The sequence below is a fragment of the Balaenoptera physalus genome (assembly GCF_965194825.1).
Source record: "Balaenoptera physalus genome assembly, chromosome: 12".
Taxonomy (NCBI): Eukaryota; Metazoa; Chordata; class Mammalia; order Artiodactyla; family Balaenopteridae; genus Balaenoptera; species Balaenoptera physalus.
The window spans coordinates 93,591,021-93,608,145 of NC_138897.1; the positions used below are offsets into that span (position 1 = coordinate 93,591,021).

The following is a 17,125-nucleotide window of genomic DNA, read 5'->3' on the forward strand; positions in this document are numbered from 1 at the left end:
TGTGGACCCTCATTGGTCCACTATACCATTGGGCTAAGATTTCAAGAAGGAGTTGCAAAGTGAAGACAAACAGAAATGACAGAGGAGAAGGTGTAACTGGGAACAGTTGCAGTGTGGACGGATCTGTCGGGTTATTGATGGAAGCGGCCTTTTCTCTTGCTCCCTGGAATGTTAGGAAGAGAAAGCCTTCCCGTGGGAAACACCTTCTCCTCTTCCCCAGCCTCTCCACCTCCTGACCCTCGCTGCTCCTTGGAAATCCCAAAGCCATTGCAAAGCAGAAATGATAATATTGGTTTCCATTTCCCCGTCGGCATCTCCCGGAGCATTTAGAATCAATTCTACCCCCCAAATCATGCAGACGTCTTGGGGATCGTTTCATTAGGAAACGGGAGGGGAGGAGGTGGTGGTGTCGGTTAGCGAGTCCAATGCAGCCCGCTCCATCAGATGCGCCGTTTGCACACCAACCAGTAATAAGGTTTCCCTTCTCTCCCTGATGAGAAAAATTGCGACAGAGCTGGGTGTCTGCACGCAGCCTGGTTAGAGGGAAAATTATGTTAGCGGGTGGGATTTTGAAAGGTCCCCCCTACAATGCCTGTGTGTGTGTACATAATGTATTCTTCATCACAGGATTATGTAAATAGCTGGTTGCACCTAACAAAGTCAGCCTGTTCATCAGATGGCACTTCCCTGGGCTCATCTGCCCTGAATCCAGAACCCTCATTTCAAGTACTTTCACTAATCAGCATGCCAACTGGCTGCTGGGCCGCCCGTGCATCATTTTAACGAGGATGCCTTGAATTGGGAAGAGGAAGCGCCCTCTTGGAGTAGTTTTCCTGGTGCTGTAAATTACGCTGAATTGTCAGTCTCTGCTTGGCCCTCCTCTCATAACAGTCCTCTGTCAGCCTTGCTTCCACCACCAGCAGCAGCCAAAAGCAACGGGATTACTACCATTCCCTGCCATTCCCCAAGTGCAGGCCACCATCTAGCACCCTTGCCATGGAGTCCCCTTCTTCTGGTTACACAACTGGAAATGTTGCATGCAAGTGCAGCAAATAGCAATCTTCATTCATGATCTCAAGCATACAGAGAAATATCTATGTGAGTTAGCCTTAGGTTAGGCTAAGTATAATAGAAAATGCTCAAAACTAGTAGCTGAGACATAAAGTTTACCTAATGTACATAAGTCCAGGACCACTCCTTAGTCATCAGAGATTTAGACCTCTCCTGTCTTTCTACCCCACCATCCGCCATGAGTGGCTTTCATTTCCAAGTTTGCCTCATGGACCAAGATGGCTGCCAGTGTTCCAGCCATTGTATCTGTATTCCAGGTAGGAGGAAGGGGAAAAGGGCAAAAAGAACATCCCACTTCCCTTGTCCAGCTCCCATTAAGCATATTTCCTAAAGAAGAACACTGCTGCTTACATTTGGACTAGAACAGTAGTTCTCAAACTTTCCAGCAGCATCAGAATCACCTGGAGAGATTGTTAAAGCCAAGGGTGAATAGGCTCCACCCCCAGAGTTTCTGACTAAGTGCGTCTGGGGTGGCGCCCAGGAATTTGCGTTTCTAGCAAGTTCCCAGGTGGTGCTGAGGCTTCTGGTCGAGACACCACACTTTGAGAACCATCATACTTGAATCCCATTCCACGGTCACCCCCATGCAAGAGAGACGGAGTTTAGACTTCTCTGAGCTGGTACTGTTTCCCACTCCACCTGCCAAAAATTCATGGTTCAGTTACCAAGGAAAAGGAAGAGAATGGATATTGAGTACCAACTAGCCCATTTTGGCTACAATACCTTCGGTCTTTTTTCCTGCGAACCCGATCAATTTACTTTTCTAGTCTCTGCCTTTTTTGGGCCACCTCTGGGATCCAGAGATCTTTGCTGTTGCTTCGTAAACACACTGGACAGCCACCTTCTCTTGCCTCTTCCCAGAGGTGCCATCCAGAAACAGGACACTTGTTCCCTCTCTCCCTCTCTCTCTCTCTTTGCTGTAGATTCAGCAGATATATATATATACATCTGATATTTGAGCATATCTTCATATATATATATATATTCATATATGTATGAATCCAAACACCTCTTTCTCCCAGGAGACAGTATTCTTTCTTTCTGCTCCAGAAGGTTGGGTGGAGGGGGAGCCCCATTCTTCTTCCTGATTTTGGCCAAGACACGTCTTCTATCCTTGTGAAGCTTCTCCTCTTTGGGGAATTTGGGAATTTGGGAAATCTCCTCCTGCTTTGCTTGCCATCCTGCTCCGAAGATCTGCACTCAGAACTGGTTTCCATGTTTGAGTGAGAGGTAAAGACAGCAAAACTGCAGAGGGGAAACCCAAACGTAGATGAGTCTCTCAAAATATGATCCTGCTAAACAGACCTCGCCACGGTTTGGAAGACAAGAATTGGAGGGAAGCTCTTTATCTCTATTTCAGGGAAGAGGCGGATGGGTCAGTCCTAGACGCCAAATTCACGGAGTGATTGGTGCCCACCCGCCTCTCTTCGCTCCACAACGTGAGGTTCAGCTCTGAAGCCCGCAGCAAAGCCCATCGCCGCAGCCCCCGGGGGTCCTGCCGATGCTGTCTCCAGATGGAATTGAAAGTTTAGTTAAACGACTCCTCCATCAACTTCCAAGCGATGCTAAATTAGTTCCCAGATCAGTTACAGTTGAACGCTCACCCTCTTACAGCCGCGAGGCTGCGGTGCTCAAGAGTGATTTGGTGAAATGAGACGCGGAAATTCCGAGTCACGGTTCTCGGACTCCGTTTCCCAGGGTTGAGGACGGTGGGGCTGGTGTTTACGGAACGGCCACCTCTGTGCCAGGCACTAAGCTAGGGGGGTTGCCTAGGTTCTCTCATCTAATCCCCAGAGCCACCCTGGAGGAAAGTGGGACTGTCCCATTTCACAGATGAGGAAAACAAAGCACAGAGAAGGCAAGACCTGGAGCCCCATGCAGCAAGTGTGAGGCAGCAAGATGGGCAGTCTGATGTTGCCCCACTGAAGCAGTCTCAGCCCTCTGAATGCCAGCAGCTGGGCTCCCTTTTCTTGGTTTTCAAAAAAAACCGGACCTCTGATCTTCCCAGAGCCTGCCACGTGAGCCGGGGACCCTCCAGCTGCCTCAAATGCGCTTCCTCCAGCTCTGCTGTGTGTTTTCCCGACCTACTGCACTTCAGCCGAGATGAAGGAAGAAATGCTCGTTGGTTTTTCCACTCATATACTTTTTAAAAACTTTTCTTATTGAAGTATAGTTGCTGTACAATGTTATATAAGTTACAGGTGTACAGTATAGTGGTTCACAATTTTTAAAGGTTATACTCCGTTTATCATTATTATAAAATATTGGCCGTATTCCCCATGTTGTACAATATATCCTTGTAGCTTATTTTATACCTCATAGTTTGTACCTCTTACTCCCCGATTCCCTTCCCCGTCCCTCTCCCCGCTGGTAACCACTTATTTGTCCTCTATCTCTGTGTCTACTCATACACTTTTCCTCCTGAAGCAGTCATCTGTAATGTTATCCACCCCGCTTAAGTCTGGAAAGGCGGATTGTAGGGACTTCCTATTTTTCAAGTATTCATACTTGAGCTAAAAGTGTGTGCAAGAAACCCAACGCTGCCATAACATGAATATAATCACGACTGCAAATTAGGGAACACTTACAAAATCAGCCCCAATTCAAATACCCCCTTCCTATTTAACACAAGACCCAGTGCTCTAGGGCAATGCTTCCTGTGGGTCCAAAGCCCCTGGGGTCTCCGTGTGATGCAGATTATCTCAAGACGGAAATCTCTCCAGGTTGAGCAAAGAATGCAGGCTTCCGTGCTGGTTGTGGTGCTAATGTTGAAGTGTAGCTGGAAACACAGTGAATCAGAGGAGAATCAGAGGAGATAACCACTGAAGAAAAGCAAAGCTGTAAGGGTGGGCTCAGCTCCACCAAACAGAATGACTTAACACAAAGGGTTAGGAGACGCCCTTGGGGGGCGTGCTGAGAGCCCCATCATTTTGGGAAAATGATCCCCTTGTTCAGGGTTTGGCAGAATTTTTCTGTAAAGGGCTTGATATTACACATTTTAGGTTTTTCAGAGACACATACAGTCTCTGGCATTTTCTTTCTTTGTTTTCTTTTTTTTAAGAACCTTGACGATGTAAAAATCATTCTCAGCTCACAAGTCCATATAAACACAGACCACAGGCAGGATTTGGCCCCTGGATCTTGTTGTAAAAGTCTGACGTGCCAAAAAGGTATCTGTAAGGCTCTCATAGACACCTCTCTGTCTGTAATCAGCTCCACACCCCCATGTGCTAACGTTTCTGTTCTTCTAGGCAATGTGTGTTCCCGTGCTTGCTACATACTGCCTTATCTTTATTTGATTTTATTTTCTATGCCTCTCTCTCCAGTAGAGAAAAGAGAGTTTCAGGAGAAATGTTGGCTATTCTCCATCTGCTAGTTGCCTCATCCAGACATTTCACATTTATGCTTAATAGCTGCCCTCTCATTCAACAAGGACTTTGTTCCACGCCCTGACAGGCCATTCCATAAGCATTATCTGATTTAATCTTCGCAACAGCCCTGATGATTTCCCAAGTTCACAGCCAAGGAGACTGATGCTGGGAGAATTTAAAACACAACAAGGAAAGAGCAGAGGCAGAAGCGAGGCAGTTCTGTCCCATGTCCTAGCTCTTCAGCACAGAGCAGGAGAAGAGATCATGTGTTCCAGCCCTGGAGGTCCACATTCAAACCTGGCCAGGCCACCTCCAGGCTGTGTACCCTGGACACATCACTTAACCAGCTCTGAGCCTCAGTTCCTCGTCCATAGACCTGGCATAAAAAGACCACCTGCTTCATGGGTTGGTGGTAGAGACGAAAGCATTTAACAACACCTAGCATGTAGGAAGCGCTCCCTAAATGTGACCTGGTTTTTTATTTATTATTATGATGTACTACCTCTAAATGACTCCCAAATACATGTGCATTGAAAGAGGTTGGTTTTTTTTCTTTTTTTTAATTGAAATATAGTTGACTTACAATGTTTTGTTAGTTTCAGGTGTACAGCAAAGTGATTCAGTTATGTATATGTATATGTTTATTTTCATGTTCTTTTCCATGATGGTTTATTACAGGATATTGAATATAGTTCCCTGTGCTCTACAGTAGGACCTTGTTGTTTATCTATCCTATATATAATAGTTTGCATCCACTAATCCCAAACTCCCAATCCTTCCCTCCCCTACCCACCCCTTGGCAACCACCAGTCTGTTCTCTATGTCTGTGAGTCTGTTTCTATTTCGTAGAGAAGTTCACTTGTGTCATATTTTAGATTCCACATATAGGTGATATCATATGGTATTTGTCTTTCTCTGTCTGGCTTACTTCACTTAGTATGATCATCTCTAGGTCCATCCATGTTGCTACAAATGGCATTATTTCATTCTTTTTATGGCTGAGTAGTTTTCCATTGTATATATGTACCACATCTTCTTTATCCATTCATCTGTCGATGGACATTTATGTTGTTTCCATGTCTTGGCTGTTCTGAATAGGGCTGTTAGGAACATTGGGGTGCATGGATCTTTTCGAATTAGAGTTTTGTCTGGATATATGCCCAGGAGTGGGATTGCCTGGTCATATGGTAGCTCTGTTTTTAGTTTTTTGAGGAACCTCCGTACTGTTCTCCACCGTGGCTGCACCAACTTACATTCCCACCAACAGTGTAGGAGGGTTCTCCTTGAGAGAGGCTGTTTTCTACCGTCTGGAACATTTTAGATTAAACCTGCCTCATCCTCAGACCCTCGTGAGATTTGAACCCACAGCACTGGTGTGGAAGGCGAGGTGTCTGGTCTTTGAGATGCAGATGTGTTTTCTCTTGGTCCCATTTCCCGGATGAGTGAACTGAGGGTGGGTGGATGGATTGGCTCATCTGAGGCCACACGACCAGCCAAGAGGCAGAGCCAGGTTTGAGCCCCGCTGTGGCCTCTCCATGGCACCAGCACATCTCCCACACACTTTTCCTTCTCTTTTTTAATTGAGATGTAATTCACATGCTATAAAATGCACCATTTTTTGACAAAACTGTAGGGTATTCTTTATTTATTTTCTAAATTTCATATTCTAAAAATTTTTTTATTGAGGTGTAGTTGATGTACAATATTATATGTTTCAGGTGTACAACATAGTGATTCACAGTTTTTAAAGGTTATACCCCATTTATAGTTATTATAAAATATTGGCTGTATTCCCCGTGTTGTACAATACATCCTTGAAGCTTATTTATTTCATACATAATAGTTTGTACCTCTTCAGCCCCATCCCTGTAGTGCCCCTGCCTCTTCCCTCTCCCCATTGGTAGCCACTACTTTGTTCTCTGTATCTGTGACTCTGCTTCTGTTTTGTTATATTCATTCGTTTCATTTTTTAGAATCCACATGTAAGTGATAACATACAGTACTGTCTTTGTCTGACTTACTTCCCTTAGCCTAATACCCTCTAGGTCCGTCCATGTTGCTGCAAATGGCAAAATTTCATTCTTTTTTATAGCTGAGTAGTATTCTATTGTATATATATAATATATATACCACATCTTCTTTATCCATTCATCTGTGGATGGACACTTAGGTTGCTTCCGTATCTTGGCAGTCGTAAAAAAGGCTGCTATGAACACTGGGGTGCATGGATCTTTTCTAATTAATGTTCTCTCTGTTTTGGAATAAATACCCAAGTGGAATAAAAAGCACCGTTTAAAATCTTTAACTGAGTGGTTCTTAGTATATTTACAAGGTTGTGCAACCATCACTTCTGTCTAATTCCAGAACATTTCCATCACCCTAAAAATAAAACTCAGACCCTTTAAGCAGTCACTCTGCATTCCATTCCCCCTGCCCCAGCCCCTGGCAACCACCAGTCTGCTCTCCATCTCTATGGAGTTGCCTATTCTGGACGTTTCATATCAATGGAATCATAAAATATGTGTCATTTTGTGTCTGGCATCTTTCACTTAGCATCATGTTTCAAGGTTCATCCACATGGTCACGCGTCATTCCTTTTTTGTCACTGAATAATATTCCACTACATGGACGTCACACATTTCCACTCTCCTCATTTCTCTTGATGAGAAGCCTCTGGAGAATTTGTAGTGGGTATTTCACACCCACTCCTGGGATACGTGCCCCCTCCCCTGGCCGGTTGGTTTTATCTTTTTAATCAGTTCACACCCCCTCAGCCTTTTTAACCCTCCAGAAGTAATTCTGTGTTCTCTATTTATTTAAAAATTAAAAACCCAATTTGTAAAAAAAAAAATACAGAAAATGGCCAAACCAATTTACATTTATGAGGGCAAATCAAACAAAGCGTGTTTTCTCTGAAGCCTCGGGCTTTTCTCAAGCTTGAAATGACAGTGATTTAAAAGTACCTTACTTGATGGATTCTTTTCAGAAACACAGAGCAGTTCTCTGGTTCCTGATGGAAGGAGGTGGAGGGAGAGAGAAAAACAGTGACAGCAGAGAACAAACATTTAATAACAGGAAAAGTGTCCAAGTAACAAGTTGTGCCTTAGTCGTGTTGCGTGAGGCTCTGAAAGGGTGTTGGTGGGTGGGGTCTGATGTCAGCTGGGGGCAACAGGAGATGTCCACCCGTCTGCTTTCAGAGGAGGACTTCATTCCGTGACGCTGGGCATCTCATAGCTCAGGGGGGTCTGGAGGGAGGTCAGCCTACAGCCTGGGCTCCAGAGCCGCGCTACGTGGTGGATAAAGGCAGGCGGCCCCTGCTCCCAGCCTGCCCTGCCCAAAATGAGTTCTTCCAGGTCCGGCTGGGGGTTCAGAAAGCACACAATTGTACGCATTTAAATAGCGTGCCAGGCACGTCGCTATGAATTGGCCTCGACCGTAAAAGGATCTGGGAGCAGCAACAAGCCCCATATAACTCTGTAATCTGCAGTGTCACTATCACACACAGATACACACACACACACACACACACACACATTTTTAACTCTCTAGGAAAGCTTCCCTCCTGCCCAGCACAGCATCTCTCCAAGTCCTTGCGAGAGGACAAAGGACCTTTACAGTCAGACCTGGCCGACGTGCCCAATCCATGCCTGGGTGCCTCACTGCCCCCTCTGCTTCTACAGTGTGTGCTATTGTTTTCTGTAATCCCATAGCTATGCCCGCAACTGGGGGAAACCAGAAAAGTACAATCCAACCGGAAAATCGCTCCCTCACGGGGATCCAGGGATGGTACAGGAGTTCTTCATTTCTCTTTGTGGTTTTGATTTACATTTCCCTGAGGGTTAGTGACGTTGAGCATCTTTTCATGTATCTGTTGGCCATTTGGATATCTTCTTTGGAAAAATGTCTATTCAGATACTTTGCCCATTTTTTAATTGGGCTATTTGGGGGTTTTGTTTGTTTGTTTTTTGCTTTGAGTTGTATGAGGGAAGAACACAGATTTGAGCCATGGAGAATATAGCTGGGGGTCTACTATGTAGAAATAGCTTATTGACTGATGAAGCCAAACAGAGGAAAAGAGAGTCAAGAGATGGGGAGACATAGAAATTAATTGCATGCAACTAGAGATGATCATACTGAGTGAAGTAAGTCAGAAAGAGAAAGACAGATACCATATGATGTCACCTATATGTGGAATCCAAAGTATGGCACAAACAAACCTATCTACTAAACAGAAACAGACTCACAGACATAGAGAACAGACTTGTGGTTGCCAAGGGGGAGGGGAGGGGAGGGAAGGATTGGGAGTTTGGGATTAGTGAATGCAAACTATTACATAATAGGATAGATAACAAGGTCCTACTGTAGAGCACAGGGAACTATATTCAATATCCTGTAATAAACCATCATGGAAAAGAACATGAAAGTGAACATATACATATACATAACTGAATCACTTTGCTGTACACCTGAAACTAACAAAACATTGTAAGTCAACTATACTTCAATTAAAAAAAAGAAAAAAAACAACCTCTTTCAATGCACATGTACTTGGGAGTCATTTAGAGGTAGTACATAATAATAATAAATAAAAAACCAGGGGGGAGGGAAGGATTGGGAAACTATTATATATAGGATAGATAAACAACAAGGTCCTACTGTATAGCACAGGGAACTATATTCAATAGCCTGTGATAAACCATCATGGAAAAGAATATGAAAAAGAATGTCTGTATGTGTATAACTGAGTCACTTTGCTGTACAGCAGAGATGGGCACGACATTGTAAATCAACTATACTTCAATTAAAAACGAAAGAAATTAATTGCAACATGTTTTGAGAACCTGGTCCTAGCAATACCTGAGCTGGAATCTTCCCTCAGGTATTTGAGTTGTACAAGACAATAGGTCCCCTTTTTTGCTTAGATTGAGTTGAGTTGGATTTTTGCCACTAGTTAATGAAAAGGTCCTGACAAACCCAATATTGTCGTTGCCTGCTTGCTTGTTCCCCCCCCCCGCCATCCCACCCATCTGCGTGAGCATGGGTTTGTCACTCTGGTTCACTACGTTATAACCCAGTGACGAGAACATGCTGGGTGCACAATAAGGGTTCATTAAATGGCTGTTGGATCTTCATGATTATCTAGGATTTGACAGCTGGAAAGACAGAGAAGATGCGGTCCAACCCCTTAATTTGTAAAATGAAGAAGCGAAGATTCCAAAAGATAAGAGATGCGATGAAGGTTCTACCAAAAGTTAACGGCAAAGCATAGAGTAGAATCTGGGATTCCAGGCTCCTTGTGCCCACCAAGTAACAGACACTCACCAAAAACTATCAATCAGGAAAGAAATTTTTTTCTTTTTTTCTTTTTACTCATTTTAAAAAATTTTTTATTTTATATTGGAGTATTGTTGATTAACAAGGTTGTATTAGTTCCAGATGCACAGCAAAGTGATTCCGTTATACAAGTATCTATTCTTTTTCAAATTCTTTTCCCATTTAGGTTATTAAGGAATATTGATCAGATTTCCCTGTGCTATACAGTAGGTCCTTGTTGGTTATCTATTTTAAATACAGTAGTGTGTGAGTGTCAATCCCAAACTCCCAATCTGTCCCTTCCCCCTGGAAGGGGGGGAAGTTCGTTCTCTAAGTCTGTGAATCTGTTTCTGTTTTGTAAATAAGTTCATCTGTATCCTTTCTTTAGATTGAAAAGGAAGGAATTTTTAAATACAGGGAACTTCATCCTTGTGGCTTAGCCAGGTTATCCGGAAGATCAATGCATTCTTCACCCATTTGGCATTTCTATGACTGTTAATTTCTCCTCCTGAAATTGATCTTGGTCAGTGAAAAATATCTAATGAGTCACCAGTCTTAATCTTGATGTAATTCAGTCTAGGAATAAGAAGTGTTAGGTAAAAGAGGATGTGTGTGTGAGAGAGAGAGAGAGAGACTGCAATGACCATTAGAAAGCTAATCACAATTAGTACATGAGGGAGTTTGCTGCTTTAATGAAGCCATTAGCCGAAGACCATTCTCAGAAAGAAAATGTTAAGACTGAACTCCGAACGCATTACCTGTAATGAACCTGAAAATGGACTTGGGGGATTTCTGCAGTATTCTTAGCATCTGTAATAGCCAATGTGGACACTGCCCAGATGGCAGCTCCAGCTCCAGGAAGCCTGTGGACCCAAGAGAAGACATGGCAGAGGGTTATTGAACTGCTGGCTGACGGGCACCAGCATCGGAGAGAGGCTTGCGCTCTCCTTATAACGGATGACTCTTTCAGCTATGCTCTTGGTTAATGCAAAAGGTTGTTTCTGTGTCAGTTGCTTCCCTGGAGGAAGAACTGGGAAAATCTCTTTCCTTGCATCTCTGGCTTCAAAGTTGAGCAGCAGTTCTGGAGAGGGACTTGGGGAGAAGTTGACCCAGTGGTTAAAGGTGCCAATAGATGTCCCAAAGCCACAGACCCTTTTTCATCTTCATTTGACCATAAAGAAAAGGATTACGAAAGTGCAAGCAGGGAGTGCCTACAAATTCAAAAGAGAAGGCATTTTGTTCATCACTTTGCAAATCATAACACACATGAGAGGTGTGATGCTTATCATTTTGCACGAAGTCAGTATGAACAGGATAAACCAAAGTCCCCAGACCTCTGATGGAATGGGCCACAGTGGGTCAACAGAGGAAGACAGTTTGGTTGGCTACACAAGACAGTGAAGCCCATTGCCAAGGTGTAGTAGTGATCACAGGCATTTGGGGGTAAAAATTACCTAACTCTTTGATTGGTTTTGTAATGAGTATCTTTTTGCTCTTGTTTGCCTGATGGGCATCTATACCTTCTATCTTCTTCTGATAACACAGTTCTGATTTCTTTTTAAGACTGCCCTTTTCCAATTGGAATCAGTCTTGGTAGGCATGTCAATCAAAGTGGCCCCATCCTTCCCTGGATAATGGATGGGCACCATGATAAGGCCAATCAGACTCTCCCTCCAGAAAATTTAAATCATAAGCAGAGTCACTCAAGGATAGAAATGGTTGAAGCGATTCACTCCACTTCACTCTAGAGAGACTTGCCCATCCTTTCCTCTTTTCAACATCCTGGAAGCTCTTCTTGGTCCTGCCTTTCCAAAGGCTTCTTCATCTTTTCCTTTGATCCCGGGAGTAGCCCAGGATCTATCCACTAAGAACCTGAATTCGTTTCCTGTTACCGCTCTAACAGATGAACACAAATTTAGTACATTACAGTTCTGGAAGTTGGAAGTCAGAAATGAGTCTTCTGGGGCTAAAATTAATGTGTCTTCCTTCTGGAGGCTTTAGGGAGAAATCTCTTCTTTTTCCAGCTTCTAGAAGCCGCCCACATCTCCCAGGTCATGGTCACATCACTCTGCTTCCAGCTCTGCATCTTCTTCTCTTCATTTGACCCCCATGGCTACCTCTTCAAGGAACTCTTATGGTTACGTTGGGTCCACCCCAGGTAACCCGGAGTAATCTTTTCATCTCAGGATCCTTAGCTTAATCACAACTGCAAAGTCCCTTTTACCATGTAAGGCAACAGATGCACAGGTTCCAGAGATTAGAACGTGGGCACCTTGGTTATTCAAGCTACCAGAGTGCCTTCCTGCTCAAACTAGCCAGTCAATTTCTGTTGCTTACAACCCAAACCTAACTGATGTGTAACTTTTACTTGGTCTCTGCAATAAAGAAAAAGAATACATATTTTTGGATTGTTGTTGTTGAAAACTAGGAAGATGATCACAAATAAACTAAAAGTAAATTGTGAAACGCTCTTGGGAAATTGTTCAAAAATGACTCCTTTGCCCAGGTCCCTAAGGTAAGTGCTGCATGTCTTGTCTAAACAAAGACAGCCTGGCACACACCTTGGAGGGCTTCCCCTAGGGTCGGAGAGAACTGAATAGCTCCCTTGACCCAGCTATATCTGGTTCTTCCGGCAGGACACTGAGATTCTGAACACCGCCATCCTCACGGGAAAGACAGTTGCCATGCCCATCAGGGTGGTCTCCGTGGAGGAGACCAGTGCCGTGACGGATATCTCGGAGTCGGTGGAATGCAAGTCCACAGATGAGGAAGTCATCAAAGTAAGTGATTCCAGGGATGTTCCTGGCGGTCCAGTGGTTAGGGCTCGGCGCTTTCACTGCCGAGGGCGTGGGTTCGATCCCTGGTCGGGGAACTAAGATCCCACAAGCCGAGAGGCATGGCCAGAAAAAGTGCAAAGTAAGTGATTCCGTTAGCCGTCTGGATTGAACTGGTGGAAACTTCATGGGGGCCTCCCATTCACTAAGAGAGTTTAGCCTGGTAAAATAAGGGGTTCAGTTGGTTGGTTTATGTACACAACGCTTCCAGTGGCTTTACTATACTTTCCCATTTCCATCTCTTAATTTGACATCATGCCAACCTAGCTGTCATCAAGAGAGCTATGCACTATGGGTCAAACCCCCAATACCTACAGTAACCAAGCAGGTAATTTAAGTGAATGAAGTGGTAAATCAGACACACCCATTTCTAGAAGGGTAGCAGTAGTCGACTCCTGTCAGTTGTGGCGTGTATAAATGTGAATTTGGGATTGCTACGTCTTCAAGACAAGCTGCAAATTTGGTAAAAGTCACCTTGTTTTTCAAAGTTGGCAACCAAAGGTAATTTAAAAAAAAAAACTACAATGGGCAAAAAATAAAATATAAAATACATCGGCAGCATGGGTCTGGCCCATGGGGCAGCTGTGACTGCTCTATAGGGAAAATTGTGAACTTTGGGCCAAATTCAGCCCACCACCTGCTTTATAAATAAAGTTTTATTGGAATATGATCACTCAAATCTATTTCTTTTTTAAAATTTTTATCGAATGATTCTTTGAATTCTATAATGCTTTACAGTTTTCAAAAGTTTCACACATGATTTCTTTTTTTATAAATTTATTTATTTATTTTTGGCTGCATTGGGTCTTCGTTGCTGCGCACGGGCTTTCTCTAGTTGCGATGAGCAGGGGCTACTCTTCATTGCAGTGCACGGGCTTCTCATTGCAGTGGCTTCTCTTGCTGTGGAGCATGGGCTGTAGGCACGCAGGCTTCAGTAGTTGTGGCACGCGGGCTCAGTAGTTGTGGCTCGTGGGCTCTAGAGCACAGGCTCAGTAGTTGTGGCTTGCGGGTTTAGTTGCTCTGCGGCGTGTGGGATCTTCCTGGACCAGGGCTCGAACCTGTGTCCCCTGAATTGGCAGGCGGATTAACAACTGCACCACCAGGGAAGTCCACATGATTTCATATAGTCCCCGAATGATCCTGTTTTTCTTCCTCTACCCCTATATTGCCCCTGCCCCCCTTCCCTCTCCCCACTGGTAACCACTAGTTTGTTCTCTGTATCTGTGCGTCTGCTTCTTTTTTGTCATATTCACTAGTTTGTTGTATTTTTTCGATTCCACGTATGAGTGGTATCCCACAATATTTGTCTCTGTCTGACTTACTTCACTTAGCATCATGCCCTCCATCCATGTTGCTGCGAATGGCAAAATTTCGTTCTTTCAAATTTATTTCCGTATTGTCTGTGGCTGCTTTTGAATAGTTTCCACAGAGACCATATGGCCTGCAAGTCTAAAATACTTACCATTTTGCCCTTCCAAGAAAAAGCTTGCCTAGAGAAATCCCTGCTCTGGAGACTAAGTGTCTTGAGGGAAGGACCCTAATTTTTGGTCTTTCCCACCAACATGTACCATGATCATGTACCCACAATACTTGCTCAAAGAATAAGACAGTGAGGGTTTTCCCAAGCCAGAAATTAACCATTTGGTCTTTCTCTATATTTTTTGAAATCAATAGGAACATATCCAGAAAAAGACATAAATATCCAAAAGAAAGCATCCAGATAATGTTTCCCCGTCCCCGCCCCCCAAATCAAGTCTGACAGATAGCAATCAGAGTCTTCTCTCTGGGGTTAAAAACAACACGTGTGCATGGAAGAGGACCTTACAGACCGTTGAAGGGGAGTATTGGGGTGGAAAAAATCCTTCTCTGCAAACCCCACCCCCAGCACGGACACATGGCAACCAGCACCGCCAAGATTGTCCACTGCACTTGGTGCCATGTTCACACGGTCTAAATTGTTACACCGACCTTCCAGGAGGTCGCAGTAAAGCGTCCCAACAATATCCTGTGACCGTCATTTTTTGGCTGTCGGGAGTGTCGTCTCAAAGAAGGGACTATTTTTTGTAACTAAACCAAAAGTGATTTATGGGCAGATGGTAGCCCTGAGCCCAGAGTGCTTTACAGAAGACCCAAAAAGCCTGTGGGAGGAGAGGGGGTGGAAGAAGTTCTAAACAGCACTGTCCAATAGAAGTACAATGTGAGCCACTCAGGTAACTTCAATCCTCTCGAGTCACATTCAGAAAAAGAAAAAAACAAAACAAGTGAATCTGATTTTTTAACGGCATATGTTTAACCCATTCTATTTAAAAGCTTATTTCAACATGTAGTCAATGTAAAAATGATTAATAGGACATTTCATACTTTTTGGCACTAAGTCTTTCCAATCAGTGTGTGTTAGAACACACCTCCATCACGGCCCCATTTCAAGTGGTCCAGAGCCACGTGTGGCTCGTGGGTGCTGCATTGGGCAGCAAAGTTCTAAGCTCGGAGGCAGGATTTTGTGACCTTACCACGCTTAATATTTTGCGCCAGCTAATTCTTTGTTATGGGGACTGTGCCACACATCGTAGGATGTTTGGAAGTATCTTTGGCTTCTTCCCAATAGATGCCCATAGCACTCCAAGTTGTGACAAACAAACATGTCTCCAGACACCACTAAATGTCCCCTGGTAGACAAAATCACCCCCATTGAGAACCACTGCTCTGAGGGATCTCTGCTCTGCTTCTGGCTGGGATCTCTTTCCTGTGGCTGAAAGGTAACTTTGGTAGGAGAGGAAGGGGAAGAGGCACTTGGTTTGGACCAGCCGTGGTCACATACCAGGTCCTTGCTGATCATTTGCATTTATTACTGATTTGCAGTCCCCCGAAGGGCCAGGACCCTTGATAAGTGTGACCCTTTGAAAGGACACCTCAGGCGCTGATGACTCTAGAAAAAGAGGTCCATCTAGAAAAAGAGGTCCATCTTTCAGCCTACAAAAACCCAGAAACAAATTTCACTGCAGTTGTACACATAACTGCCCTGAGCTGCTCTTAAATAGGTTTGACATGGAGCCCATTACTAGTATTTCCAGGAATGTAATTAGTATCTTTAGGGAAATGAATGTATTCAAGCTAAAAACCGCCCCCTGAAATGAATTCTGAGTCGATACCCCTGGCTGTTGACAAAGCAAGGGGAAGTCTTGAGTCAGCAGAAGCCAAGGAAGGATGTCTGAGCAGGCACACGGGAACCCCGTTCCCCAGGACCCAGACACAACCTGTGGTTTGCGGTCTAACAAGGTGAACGATACTTGAAGAGCTAGTTTGGCACAGCTTAGGGTGCCATGGTGAGAAGAAAGGGGGAGAGAATTGGCCCCTAATACGTGCCTACCCTCCAACAGGCTCATAAGGTTTGGGATTTAGACAGACCTGAGCTCTGGAAAGTCCTCTGAAGGCTCTGAGATTCCACCCTACGTGCAGGTTGACAAATCAACCTGTCACAGTTTGCTGGCAGAAGACACGAGACTCCTGGATCAGAGTCAAAGGGCTAAAGGGCAGCCAGGGCATCTGCATCGTCCTGCATCTAAGCTCCAATCCCCCCAGGGTTATGCCACACTGCATGTGCTGTGGGCTGTGTTCCAGAAGAGGGACCCTGGGCTTCAGGACCCCGAGTCTTTTTAACAGGCAGTGTTAGGGACTGAATGTTTGTGTGTTCCCACAGTTCACGTGTTGAAGCTTCAATCCCCCATGTGATGGCACTAGGGGCAGGGCTTTGGGAGGTGATTTGGGTTAGATGAGATCCTGAGGATGGTGGGATTAGTGCTCTCAAAAGACGAAGAGACTAGAGCCTGCCCTCTCTCCGCCACGTAAGGACACCGCGAGAAGGCAGCTGTCTGAAAGCCAGGAAGAGGGCTTTTAGCAAAACTCGACCGTGCCTGCACGTTGATCCTGGACTTCCCCACCTCCAGAACTCTGAGAAATAAATGTCTGTTGTTTAGGCCCCAGCCTGCGGTATTTTGCTCTCGCAGCCTGAGCTAAGATAGGCAGAAAGCCTGCCTCGCCTTCTCCCAGACAGAGACAGTATCTCTGCTCTACTGAGCCACGAGCTTGCCTGCCTTTTGCTCCAGAAGGGAACTCTCTGTCTCTCTCTCCTGAGGCTTCTCACTATATAAACATCCTTGAAAAGACCATTCAGACAAAGACAGTCGAGTCTCTGTTTGTAAGATGTCGAGAAACACAAGAGGATCGTGGGCAGTTTCTTCCAGCAAGTTCTTCTCGGCTTTGCCATTTCCAAGCTATGCAGCTTTGGGCAATTCATATATTCCCTCTCGTCCTGGGTGTCCTCCTGAGTAACGTGGAGACAATCACATACCTAATTCCAAAAGGTCATTGTGAGGATTCGTGAGTTTCATTTATCAAGTAAAGGACTTAACCTAGAAGCCAACACATGGAATGGACTTAACTCTGAGTCAGGTAATCCCCTTGATGACCCTATTAGGTAAGCCAGGGGTTACAGACTGGCCGTCTACAGGTGTATTTTGTGTGGTGAGCACAGGGTTA

At 44.6% G+C, this 17,125-nt stretch overlaps 2 protein-coding genes across 5 annotated transcripts in view; one reads left to right on the forward strand and one right to left on the reverse strand.

Annotated features, from left to right (window-relative positions):
• The window catches only part of TMEM132C (transmembrane protein 132C), a 382,473-nt gene that overhangs the window by 337,465 nt on the left and 27,883 nt on the right, over window positions 1–17,125 (forward strand). The window contains exon 5 of the mRNA XM_082418219.1: window positions 12,392–12,535. Within this exon, the coding sequence (XP_082274345.1) occupies window positions 12,392–12,535 (144 nt within the window). The remainder of the gene's footprint in view (window positions 1–12,391; window positions 12,536–17,125) is intronic.
• The window catches only part of SLC15A4 (solute carrier family 15 member 4), a 186,729-nt gene that overhangs the window by 50,718 nt on the left and 118,886 nt on the right, over window positions 1–17,125 (reverse strand). For 2 of the 4 annotated variants that reach the window (XM_082418268.1, XM_082418258.1), the window contains exon 8: window positions 10,514–10,618. The exons of 1 other annotated variant lie outside the window; for it this stretch is intronic. In XM_082418268.1, coding sequence (XP_082274394.1) covers window positions 10,514–10,618 — 105 coding nt within the window. Of the gene's footprint in view, window positions 1–9,996; window positions 10,619–17,125 lie in introns of those variants that run through there. One more of the 4 variants, XM_082418267.1, reaches the window with a different exon arrangement.